Source organism: Glycine max, chromosome 20 (assembly GCF_000004515.6).
Source record: "Glycine max cultivar Williams 82 chromosome 20, Glycine_max_v4.0, whole genome shotgun sequence".
Lineage (NCBI taxonomy): Eukaryota > Viridiplantae > Streptophyta > Magnoliopsida > Fabales > Fabaceae > Glycine > Glycine max.
In genome coordinates, this window is record NC_038256.2 from 35,564,510 (window position 1) to 35,576,759 (window position 12,250).

The following is a 12,250-nucleotide window of genomic DNA, read 5'->3' on the forward strand; positions in this document are numbered from 1 at the left end:
ACAAAATTAAGATATAACAGATACACGTCTCTAAAAAAATGGATGAAGCAACTTGTTAGAGACTTTATACCAAAATTTTTGTTCATATTCATTTGTCTATCACTTTTTAATTTGGTGGAATTAGTTGAATAAATTTGTCTTTGATTATTTAAAAACATGAATAAACTTGATTATAGTTCTGTAATCAAGAGTCTAATAGCAATTTTCTCATTCATTTATAGTCTATTTAGAATATATAAGGCTTAATTGCAAAAGTAGTCCCCTTATTTTTCTCAACTCACTAAATCGGTTCCCTTATTTTTTAATTCATTATCTGAGTTCTCCTTTTTTTACAAATTGGCTATTTGAGTCCTCAAAGTAAAAAATGGACGTTGACTATTAAGGGAAAATGCTGACTATTTTTGCAATGGTAGTTTTAAGTTCAGTTCCTTAACTTAGTGTTTTCTTCTTTTGGTTTTCAACTTCTAGAAGCTTTCGCGGTTCAATATAGGTGTCATCGGAGAAATCCGACGAATACGTGGTGTCAAAAATACTTCAAAGTTCTCCAAAGAAGAATGTTCCAGAAGAGTTGCAAAAACAATTACGGACGGTTCAGTTTCTGCGAAGAAGAAGGTCGAATCGCAAACCGATTCGATCACGACTACAACAAAGAGATCGAGTTCAATAAGAGGTTTTGCGAGTGCGATTTCTGCGTTGAGACAAAACAACATTGAAGGATTGTCTTAGAAAGCGTCGATCTTTGATGGAAGGAGAAAAACCGATGCGGAATCTGCCACCGGAGCTAGGAGTGGCGCTTCGTCGGGGAGCGAGCTTGTGCAAAGGTCGCTATCGAAGTTCTGGCGAAGTTCGATGACTTCTTCACGCGTTGCTGTGAAGCCGACTATGGCCTCGCCGGTGGCTTCGGCTTTGAGAACTTCCAATGCGAGTAAGGTGGAGGTGGCAAAGAAGTTGGTGAGTAAGCCAACATTGTCATAAGAGCAAAAGCAACCCCTAGAATTCTATTAACTCTCTACTTCCATGATAGGACAACCGCAAAATGGAAGTTCTTATGGAGGATTTTGTTTAGGCTCCCATTGGTTGGGTGGTTGGGTAGGAACTCATAAACCATCATAAACTCCCCTCACAATAGCATCCTTGAAGCTAAACCAAGTTATTGTGCCTTAAGCAACCCACCATTGTTTTGCACAAAGAGTTTATACCATTAACCATCTTGAATCTTTTCATTGATACATCTCCTCCGAATAGAAGAGACCAGTTAAATAATGACACATGACGATCAATGTTTTACCTTAAAAGTCAATGTCTAATTTTGATTTTAGGGATTTAAATAGTTAATTTTTTTAAAAAATAAACTCCAATAATAAATTAAAAAATAAGAAGACTAATTTAGTAAAATTTTTCAATTAAGCCTATATATAAATAAGTGTTCTGCGAATCACACCCATCAATTACCATAAATTTTCATTAACCTCTTTAATGGCAATTTAATGTTAATATTTTTCTATATTTTGTATAGGCTTGTAAGGCACGCTTGTAAGGCACGTGCGATATTCGCTAGTCCTTGAATCTGATCCAATACGAAAACTCCGCGCGTGCTACAACCGTTCGCTCCTCTCCCATTGTAGCTTCGTATTAGCACAAAACAAACAAACCCTAACTCTAACCCTTGTCGAAACCCCTTATCCGATCATGGCTACTGATGCCCGTGACTCGCGTCGCAAGTATCGCCGATCATCCTCTCCGGAGGACGTGGACAGATCCTCGAAGCGCCACAAGCACCGCCACCACAGCCACCGCCACCGCCACGGGAGCAAAAAACGCGACGAAGAGATTAAATTCGATGATCGAACAATTGGTGCGGTTCCTTCTCCAACTCCGCACGGGCATCTCCCTGACGACGATGATGTGGAGGAGGGAGAGATCCTTGAAGATGAGGCTCTCGACGGCGAGGTTGGGAAAAAGGAGACGGAATCTGATGCTGAACCCGGTGAAATCAAGGTGACGGGAGATCGAGATGTTCGATCTGATAATCAAAATTCGGTATGTTACGATTGAATTTGTTTGTTTATTTATTTGATTTAATTTAAATTTTGTGGATTGCTACACGTGACATCTGTTTGGTTGCGGAGAAAGTAGAGGCCATTGGAATGGATTTGAAAGAAATTTTTTATTTCGTAATTGTGTTGTTTTGGTTGCGATTTTTTTATCAGTAATTTAGGTGTTTCAGTGTATCTCACTTACTCTTGGTGGCCAAACAGAGCACTGTGATTCTTTGTTTTCGGACGGTATAATGAGTTTTTATTTATTCTTGAGAGCTTTGGTATAGTACCCTGTCAGTGTCTCATAGATATGTAAGAACCTGGTTGCACTACACGAACATGAGTGAATTGCAAAAGAAGTCTCTCTAGGCGTTTCAGTGAAGACTGGTGGCTTACAGTTAATTTGTAAGAGCTGGTTATGAGTTTTGTAAATTTATTTTTGCTCATGGACTGATTTAAATGCACTGTGTAATTCATTTAGCATTACCTCAAGCACTCTGATTTTCTGCTCTGCATTTGCACTCAATTTCTTCTTTGTGCTGGACAGGGACACCTTACTAAAATTTCAGTAACTAGAAATGAGGACATTAGGGATGATAAATTTATTAGTCCTGCAATCAATGCAGAAGATGATGTCTCTCCTAATTGTTCAAGTTCTGAGACTCGGGATGGAAAGCATGCTCAAGCTCGTACAGATGGCGTGGGCAATGGTTTTTTGGATCCTAAATCTTCCAAAGGGGATAAGTGGCACAATGGGGAACTTGGACATTTTAAAGGTAATGAGAAACTAAAAGGAGACTTTGATGATGAAACACTGGAGGCTAATGTGAGGAAAGCACATTACAATAGGAATTCATCCTCTGAAAGTGGAGGGGGAAAATATAGAATGTCAGGAAGTTCTCCTTCTCATGGTAGATATAGAAGTCGATCAAGATCAATTGGTCATACTAGAGACAGGTCTCGCTCTCGTAGTATCATAGATGAATATGCTCATTCCAAGAGAAGGCGCTCTGACTATGACCATGATGAGGAAAGAGTGAGGGTACGTGGAAGGGAGCATGGTCATGGCAGTGTGGTAGATGATAGAAGGGAATACAGTACCAGATATCACAATCGAGAGGCCAGGGATAGAGATAGGAGTAGGGATAGAGATGTGGATAGAGACTTGCACAGAGAAAAGAAACAAGAGGAAACTAGCAGGGGTAAAGAGATTGAGTGGGAACACAAAAGGGGAAAGGAACGTGAAAGGAGCCGTGAGAGGTATAGAAGGGATGCAGAAAAAGATAGGAGCAGGGAAAGGGAGGAGGATGGGGACAGGAGACAAGAAAAGGAAAGAGATAGGAGCTGGGATACAGTGTTTGAGAGGGATAGGAGAAGGGAAAAGGAAAGAGATAGAAGTAGGGACAGAACAATAGGTGGCAAGAGAGATAGAGACCCGGAGAATGAAAGGGATGATAAGAATCGGGAAAGGCGAGATGATAGATATGGGCACAAAGATAGAGACACTGCAAATGGTAAGGATAGGCATCTGCGTCATGAGGATGGTAATGACAACGGAGATAGATATAGAAAACATTCAAGGCATGAAGAAAATGAATACCATTGGGAAAGAAAAAGAAATTCTGATAATCCTGTAAAGGTTTATAATTCAATGGGAAGTACTGCAGAAGTGGATGAAAGCAAACTAACAAGGTATGTTTCATTAACTATATTATAACTTTATTAAATATCTGAGTTTTCTTCTATCCATTTCTTTTTTATCTCTTTTAAGTTCCTTCTTGAATAACATACTTATTTTTTTTTTATGTATATTGATTGCAGCAGTGAGGTTGAACCAGATGACTTAGAGGAGGATACATTGCAATTACCTGAGCAAGAAGAGGAAGATCTCAACAGGATTAAAGAAGAGAGTAGAAGAAGAAGGGAAGCAATAATGGAGAAATACAAGAAGCAGCATCAGCAAGTAGAAGCAGTGGTTGGAAATGAAGGAAATGGTATTATTTTCCCCATTTCTTTATCGACCTGTGATATGGGCTGATAGTATTAGTTAAAATGATCAATAGTTACAAGTTATAATTCATTGTCTTTATCTTTAGTCTTCTTGTCATCACTTTGATTTTCAAATGATTACTTGATATCTTACATAAGAAACTACCCCCCCCCCCCCCCCCTTTTTAAATTTTTGTTGAAAAACTATACATAGTTTATAGTTTACTTTTTAATATAGAAATGGGATATTGTCAATCTAACTTTCGAATACTGTGGTAACTTGATAATCATGTATATTAAATTTTAGATAATTTATATATTCATAAACATATAATCTAACAACTTATAGTTTAAATAGCATATCATCATATTTTAAAAGAAAGAGATGCGAGTGTGATGGAGGATTATTTAATTTTGAAAACATAAATTTCGTGGACTTAATTTACTTTAAGAGAACTTTAAATCTAATGGTTGGATTGATAAAATTTACTTTTTTTTTTATAAACAGTTATTAAAGAGTAACTGTACAAAGTTTGACATCTAGTGTCCATTAACCCTTAATTTCAATTGATCCCATAAAAATATGTATATCCTATAAGTTATTAATTAATATAATTATGTAAAATTTGTTATGCTTTTTTGCATCTGTTCGTGATGAGGTGAGAGCTAAATTAATATTTTAGCTTAAGAATCGTGTTATGCCTTCTGCACCCCGCTGCCGCCCCTCCCCGAAATGAAGCACAAGAGGCAGTGAAATATTTGATATTACATGTTTGGGTTGTTAAGTATACCATTGAAGATGGATGGGTCCTTTTTTCTATGTATTTATTATTATATTGAATTCTGAAATCTTTTAGTAATCAGATAAAATGACATAATGTTAAAGTGTTAATCATTGCACCATTTCCCCCTTGTTACCTTCCTACCTGGACTACTTTTAGTAACTTTGTAATGCACTCTTATTAGACAAGGATGCAGACATTCCTAATGACATCTCTGAAGCATGTGATGGTAAGACTGATGATGCTGATTATGTGGAGCCATCATTTGCTGTTGGGAAATCTCCTGAAAATGTGAATGTTGCTTCTAAGAAGATATCTCCTGCTGGAGGCCTGGGTGAGGGTACTCCAAAGGTTTGTCCTTAATTTTTCTTTGAAAAAATTTAACTAAAAATTACTGAATAAGCTAGAATTTATATATTTACATCTATTGAATTTTGAATCTCATTTGTTACAATTGCAGAGTGAAAGGTCAGAGGACAAGTTTTGTGATGATATATTTGGTGAGACGCCAACGGGAGTTCGGAAATCAGTAAGTATATGGTTATATTCTAATTATGTGCCTGCTTAATTTTATAATATTTTCTGACTTAGTAGTATGTTATGATCCAAGATGTAGTATGTTATTTATCGTTTCTGATTATGGATGAATTCTATACATCTGTTTCTGCATCTTTTTCATCGTATACATTCTTTGATACAATTTCCACAGCCTCTCTGTCAAGCTTGCCTTTAGGGTAATAGGTGATTTTTCGTTCATTTATTTATTTATTCTTATGACTTATATTAACTATTAAGATTTTCTACCTTCTTTTCAGGGAAAAGGAGATGGTTTGCTGATTGAGAGGGTTGGCCTACATGACAATTGGGACGATGCAGAGGGTTATTATAGTAAGTAACTCATTGGATTGTATCTAGCTGCTTTGATCATTTTCTTGTGATTGTTGAGTTGAGGCCTGAGAGCTTGACTAACTTTCAGGTGATGTCTTAGTCAGAAACATTATAAGTTGTTTATGTAACTTCTTTATTTGGTGGCCATTGTTAAATTGTTTTTGTATTTGTTCTTTAAAATGTGACAGCATGGATTTTCCATGAAAATTGTTACGTTACTTTTAATGTTTTGGAAGGGATGACCAGAAAACAATTAAAACATAGATGCTGGTTTTCTCCTCAATTTAAATACCCTTAACTAACTTTTTTAGTTTTTACTTAAATGGTGACATTTAAGACTCAAAAGGTATTAATTTTGACAATCACATCTTTAGTTATCTGAGGCATTTCCTGTGGATCTGCTAGCGAAACCAATTAAAACAATTAAAACATAGATGCTGGTTTTCCTCTCAATTTAAATACCCTTAACTAACTTTTTTAGTTTTTACTTAAATGGTGACATTTAAGACTCAAAAGGTATTAATTTTGACAATCACATCTTTAGTTATCTGAGGCATTTCCTGTGAATCTGCTAGCGAAACCTGACATTATGATGTGGAAAATCTTTGGTGGCTATCTGATTTTTGTTGCAATTGTTGGAAAATCTCTGGATACATTTGTTTTTCTGTTCATGATATTATGCTGTGATATTGTTATGCAGGCTATCGTATTGGTGAAATACTTGATAGCCGATATGAAGTCACAGCTGCACATGGGAGGGGTGTCTTTTCGACAGTTGTTCGGGCAAAGAATCTAAAGATGGGAAATGGTGAGCCTGAAGAAGTAGCAATAAAAATTATTCGTAGTAATGACACCATGTGAGTGATGTTTCTTTCTTGGGAATCCTCAGTAAACTTTTTTCCTTTTGGGTAGTGTTTATTTTTCTCACTGATATACATATATATATGTCTAATATGGCATAGGTACAAGGCTGGTATGGATGAATTGGTCATATTGAAGAAATTAGTAGGTGCAGATCCAGATGATAAGCGTCATTGTGTTCGTTTCCTTTCAAGTTTTAGATACAGGAATCATCTTTGTTTAGTTTTTGAATCTCTTAATATGAATCTGCGTGAGGTTTTAAAGAAGTTTGGTCGCAATATTGGCCTTAGGCTTACAGCTGTGAGAGCATACGCAAAACAGCTTTTTATTGCTCTGAAGCATCTCCGGAACTGTGGTGTTCTTCATTGTGATATAAAGCCAGATAATATGTTGGTATGCCTAAAATACTGTTGTGTTTAGATTGTTTCTTTTCAAAATTTTGTTTGTTAATTTCAAGAAGAAATATCTATTTTCTAACATTTAGTTCTTCAATTTCCTCTTTTGACAAGGTAAATGAGGCTAAGAATGTTTTGAAGCTTTGTGACTTTGGTAATGCCATGTTTGCTGGTAAAAATGAAGTTACACCATATCTTGTGAGTCGTTTTTATCGTGCCCCGGAAATAAGTAAGTCCCATAGATTTCATAATCCCTAACTGTTTTTTTCTTGTTCAATGTCTCATGGTTGCCAACTGTTTTGGCTTTTGAATGTTTCTATGCAGTACTTGGCTTGCCATATGATCATCCACTGGATATTTGGTCTGTAGGTTGTTGTTTGTATGAGTTGTATATAGGGAAGGTTCTTTTCCCAGGGTTTACAAACAATGACATGCTACGGCTTCACATGGAACTGAAGGGCCCTTTTCCAAAGAAGATGCTGCGTAAGGTAAACATATATTGTTTCATTTAAATTAAACATATATTGTTTCATTTAAATTTTTTATCATTAGTGTCTGGCACTGTTTGAGTGTTGAGTATGCATAATTTTAATACTTGATACAAGTTTGCTTACTGTCCAGTCTGTTTCTTTTAATCATGTATCTGTTGTGACTTTAATTCCTATATTAATTCTCTTATGTGGTTGTACCTTCAATTCAATTTTTGGTGTAAATACATTTGTTGTGTTGTTAATGATATATACTTATTTACTATCTTCCTTGCAGGGAGCATTTACTGAACAGCATTTTGATCAGGATCTGAATTTTCTTGCTACTGAGGAGGATCCTGTAACAAAAAGGGTAAGCTAGACTTTAGATTGTATTTCAAGGAATTATATTGTCAATGTTAGAATGAATGGATTTTTTTGAAGAGTTTGAGTAATGGTGCTAATATTATTCCTTAATTCCTTAATAGACCATAAAGCGACTGATACTCAACATTAAGCCAAAAGATATTGGGACACTCATTACTGGCTCTCCTGGGGAGGATCCAAAAATGTTAGCCAACTTTAAGGATCTTCTGGAAAAAGTTTTTGTCTTGGATCCAGACAAGAGGCTGACAGTGTCACAAGCTCTGAACCACCCATTCATCACTGGCAAGTGAACAATGTTGCTGAATTTGAATCCCAAAATGATATACACTGATATTTGTACATAATGATCCAATTGATATTGAGGTTCTAATTATTTGGCACTATTTATCTTCTGTGTATGGCCCAAGGAGTGTCATCACAGTTGTTGGCATGTTGAAGTGAAAAAGGGTGATGTCGCTACAGGCGTACACTTTACTGGCGGTTCTTTCAGTGGAATGTACTGTTTCTATTGTAAGACAACTTGCCAATGGCAGTTTCCCTTAATGAACTGTATTTGTACTTCAAACACTGCTCTTCCAATTAAATTCTTGGAAAATTTTATTATGAGAAGTTCAATTTTGTATTCTTTTGATAGACTGGTTTATTCTTTATTCACTCTTTTTCTATTTCTGTTTGCAATATTATGTAACTTTTGTTGTGTTTGGTTGGTATTATTTGCATAGATTATATATTCTTATTGCCCTTGGTATTCATTATTGCTGCCAATTCATATTTTACCAATTCATATATATTCCTTGGATTCTGGAGATTCTAATTTAATTTCTCATTCAGGAGACATACCACTGGTTTGAGGCATCCCTTCCATGCTTAGATGCTTAAAAGGAACCCAGGAGAAGGTACCTTGGCTTGTTTATTGGGAGATTAATTTCACTGTGCTGGAATGAATTATGATCCCCATTAAAATTCATTGACAGTGCCAATAGAATAATTGCCACATTTGAGTGGGAGTTTATTAAGATGAGCTGAATGGTCATTTTTCAGTCATGAGGATAATCAATGGTTATTGGTGATGTACGTTTGAGTACATGTGAGCAAATTAATTGTTTATTTTATTAGCTAGGTAGTCAGGGGGAGGGGAAATGGTTAGTATCAAACCTTCTTCCTCATCCAGATACAGCTGCCACTGGGCCATATGCCTAGCTGCTACTGCCTTTAAATCATTTCAGTATAAATGATGGAATCCCAAGTACTACTGCCTTTTCTGCTTCTTCCTTATTATTCTTTTCAGTTTTGTAACTTGAGTTGTGTGTGTAGATATCTTATTTCTTGAACTGTACTTGAGTTGTATTCTTTTGTTAACATTTATTTTCTTAAATTTACATATATGCATATCCTAGTGAACTTGTGCTGCATCTTATTCATGATGGTGTGTCATTCTGGAGGCAATTCTACTGGATGCGTTTGGCTTTGTTCTTGAAGTGAGAATTCATTTCACGGTGAGCAAAATTCCATTCAGAAACTATTGTTCTGTTAAGTTTGTGGTATAGATTAAAATTGAAAAATTTTTATGGATCTGATTCGTTTTCCATTTTAGGTACTGCATCTTGGCCATGCAATTTTTGTAAGTATGTCCAATTTCTCTCTCATTTTTGTCAATGTTGATGGCATTGATGGTCCTTGGCATCCAGTTTCATAGAAGTTTCACATCAAGTTCTTGATTCTGTTTCTAAATTTGATGAATATCAAGTTTCAAATTGCACTAAAACTTTCCCGTTGTGTGTTTCTGATGTTTAATGTAGATGGGGTTTAAGTCAGCATTTTCGTGTAGGGTTCTGTGCCTGTGTTGTTTCTTCTGATTTAACATGGTGTTCTTGGCTATGCTGCTGTTTGGTCAGTTTTGTACTTTTTCTTGACATCCATTGATGAGCATGTTGATTCCGTTTTATTTATTTTAGAGAATGAAATGGAGTTTTATTTTTTGGTAAAAATTCATTTCTTGAAGTAACGCAATACACATACACGCCCTCAATCACACTTCCGTTAATGTGTGAGTTTTGGTTATTTCTGAATTTAGGGGAGGGGATGGTTAGCCCAGTCTAGGGTTGGGATACAGCAATACAGGGGACTAGCAAATAACCCACCGGATTCAAAACTCAATTGCAGTGTTTATAACGGGCAGAGGATGACAAGGTGAGCCAAATTCTTTTGGTAGCCTTCAGTGTATTGGGCATCATGGGATTTACATTATGTCAATCTACCTTTTTATATTTTCAATTTCGAGAATGAAGAAAAAATAAAGTAGCTTTAAAATTTTAAATAAAATAATCATTAGCCATAGTTTATGATTGGGTAATTATGATATCAACTGATCTATAAATAGTCAACCTCACCCAGCGGGAAAAGGTTTACTTGATAGCCATAGCTTTACTAATTTCCGATTTCTATAATTGGAAACAACTACCTAATAACTACCATCTCCTATTTTATGGATCAATCTTGTATCTTGGAGAAACAAATAAGACCCGTGTCAAACATTGTCCTATTAATGTAGATGTACCTTGGTTGTACAACTTTTAATGGAAACTTTCAAAATGGGATTGTCCTTGGATGTGGGTAGTTTCTACCTGATTCTTGATATATGTCACGCTTATTCACTTAATATCCCGATCACTTCTGCCGTGTAATGTTGTATAGCTTAAATGGCATTTTCCTTTAGTAAAGCATTTTTGTAAAGTATTCCAAAAAGAATACCGATTTTATTGAGTCATTTGAAATGTTTATATTTCATTGATGTGGATCCCCAGAGTATCAATTTTCATGGGTAAGAAATACTGCAAGTCTGGTACTTTGGAGTGAATATTTATTGAGTCAGCTAACAGAGTTGAAGATATAGAGAATAGTGAAATGAAGTGGCAATTACATAGCGTAGTGTGGTATTGCATGGTAGGCCAAGGCCTCAGTTTTCTTCGCAGAATTCTCTGCCCCAGCCGGTCCAGCTCTACACATGGTATTGCATGTGTTATTAGCATTTCTCTTCCATGTTTTTTTTAGAATGTTGAGCTAAGTTTTATTTAGGATTTTTTTTTTAAATAATCGGGAAAAGGCTTACAAAGTCCTCAGGCAAGAGAGTAAGCCGAATCCTACACTTGACGGTGAATAAGATTAACTTTCCTCCTCTGAGGAACAAGCTTGGGTTGCAGAAAGAATGTAGCTCTGATATCCTCACACCTCTGTAAAACCCACGTTGATTCCCCGCTCTATGAAGGCTTGTATAGTAATAATTGACTGTTATTCCACTTTCCCAAAAACTAATTGTCTGGGCAGGGCGTACCCAAATACAAATGTACGTGTGTATGTTAGATCGAGATATGGAAATGAAAATATGATCTGGTGTAGTTGTGGGGGTAATTAGTTTCGGCTGTAAAAATTTAGGGCTTGTTTGAATTGCTTTTCATTCTGTTATAAACTGTTTTCTAATTAGTTTTAAAAATTGTTCTAGAAGTGTTTTAAAAACTAAAAACAGCTGAAAGATGTTTCCCTTTTCACTTAAATGACAGCAGATGGGCTAAAATATTTGCTGGGTTTGAGTTAAGTTGTTAGTGTATTTTTTTCCTTTTTGAAGCTGTACTTCGGATTAGCATTCGTTAAGAAAAAAAAAAGGCATTGGCAGCAGGCCCCGGCCGATGGAATGACACAAGTATGCGTGAGTCCACTGTTGAAACCCAGCAGCTATTTCCATTTTAATCTAAACTAAATAATTTCACCCATCATAGAATTTTTTACTATTTTTTAGTTTTAAAAAAATAAAACAGTTCTGAAAAATGGAAATCAAACGCACCTTTAGTGTGTGTATATCGTGTTTGCCTTGTCGATGAAGCTGTAGAGCCATTTTTACTCGGTCGAGTGTTTCACACTTTTATGCCGTTTTTCTGTTCGCTTTTTGGGGAGGCTATGATCAGCATTCCGCTGGTTTGAGCACGTCCTATTTTTCGACCAGCCTTACTGTTAACCTGACTGCTCTTAAACATGCATCGAAATTTGAGGGACGAACTACTCTCTTCACTTATTTTTTGCTCAACTTTCCAATTTTGCCTTTAGTTGTTTTAAATCAAAGGCCAAAAGTATTTAAGTTTATTATTTATTTATAAAACAATGTTTTTGATAATTGGTATTAAGATGTTTATTTTATGGCAGTATTTGAATTTTTTTAATAAATTTAAATCATGCAAATATTTATAAATTTAAACTTGGTAGAAAAAATTTAGTTATGAAAATACTAAACGTATGTTTGAAATGACATGGAAATTTAATATCACAAGCGTTTGCGACTCACATAAAATGAAAAAGTTTTTTTTTAAAATTTTTTTGGTATGTGTTAATTGTTATAGCTATTTCAAATATTTTAATTATAAGGTTGGTGAGGTTCTACAGCGGGATGAAAC

At 35.6% G+C, this 12,250-nt stretch overlaps 1 protein-coding gene across 12 annotated transcripts; it reads left to right on the forward strand.

Annotated features, from left to right (window-relative positions):
* Positions 1-1,538: 1,538 nt before the first annotated feature.
* On the forward strand, positions 1,539-11,203 carry LOC100776908 (serine/threonine-protein kinase prpf4B). Of its 12 annotated transcripts, none has more exons than XR_005890267.1 (17): positions 1,539-2,040; positions 2,587-3,731; positions 3,861-4,033; positions 4,995-5,161; positions 5,271-5,339; positions 5,626-5,698; positions 6,399-6,555; positions 6,661-6,952; positions 7,069-7,183; positions 7,279-7,442; positions 7,720-7,794; positions 7,910-8,090; positions 8,216-8,318; positions 8,640-9,304; positions 9,403-9,698; positions 9,883-9,998; positions 10,613-11,203. XR_005890267.1 is itself a non-coding variant. In XM_041013230.1 (13 exons), exons 1-13 carry the CDS (start codon positions 1,690-1,692, stop codon positions 8,242-8,244), a joined length of 2,991 nt encoding a protein of 996 aa, XP_040869164.1. In that variant the 5' UTR covers positions 1,539-1,689; the 3' UTR covers positions 8,245-8,417. The 12 variants fall into 12 exon arrangements, 3 of the variants coding, with proteins under 3 accessions (XP_040869164.1, XP_014628142.1, XP_040869165.1); XR_005890269.1 differs by having other exon boundaries at positions 9,403-9,433; positions 9,608-9,698; positions 9,883-11,203; XR_005890268.1 differs by having other exon boundaries at positions 9,403-9,429; positions 9,608-9,698; positions 9,883-11,203.
* The last annotated feature ends 1,047 nt before the right edge of the window (positions 11,204-12,250 follow it).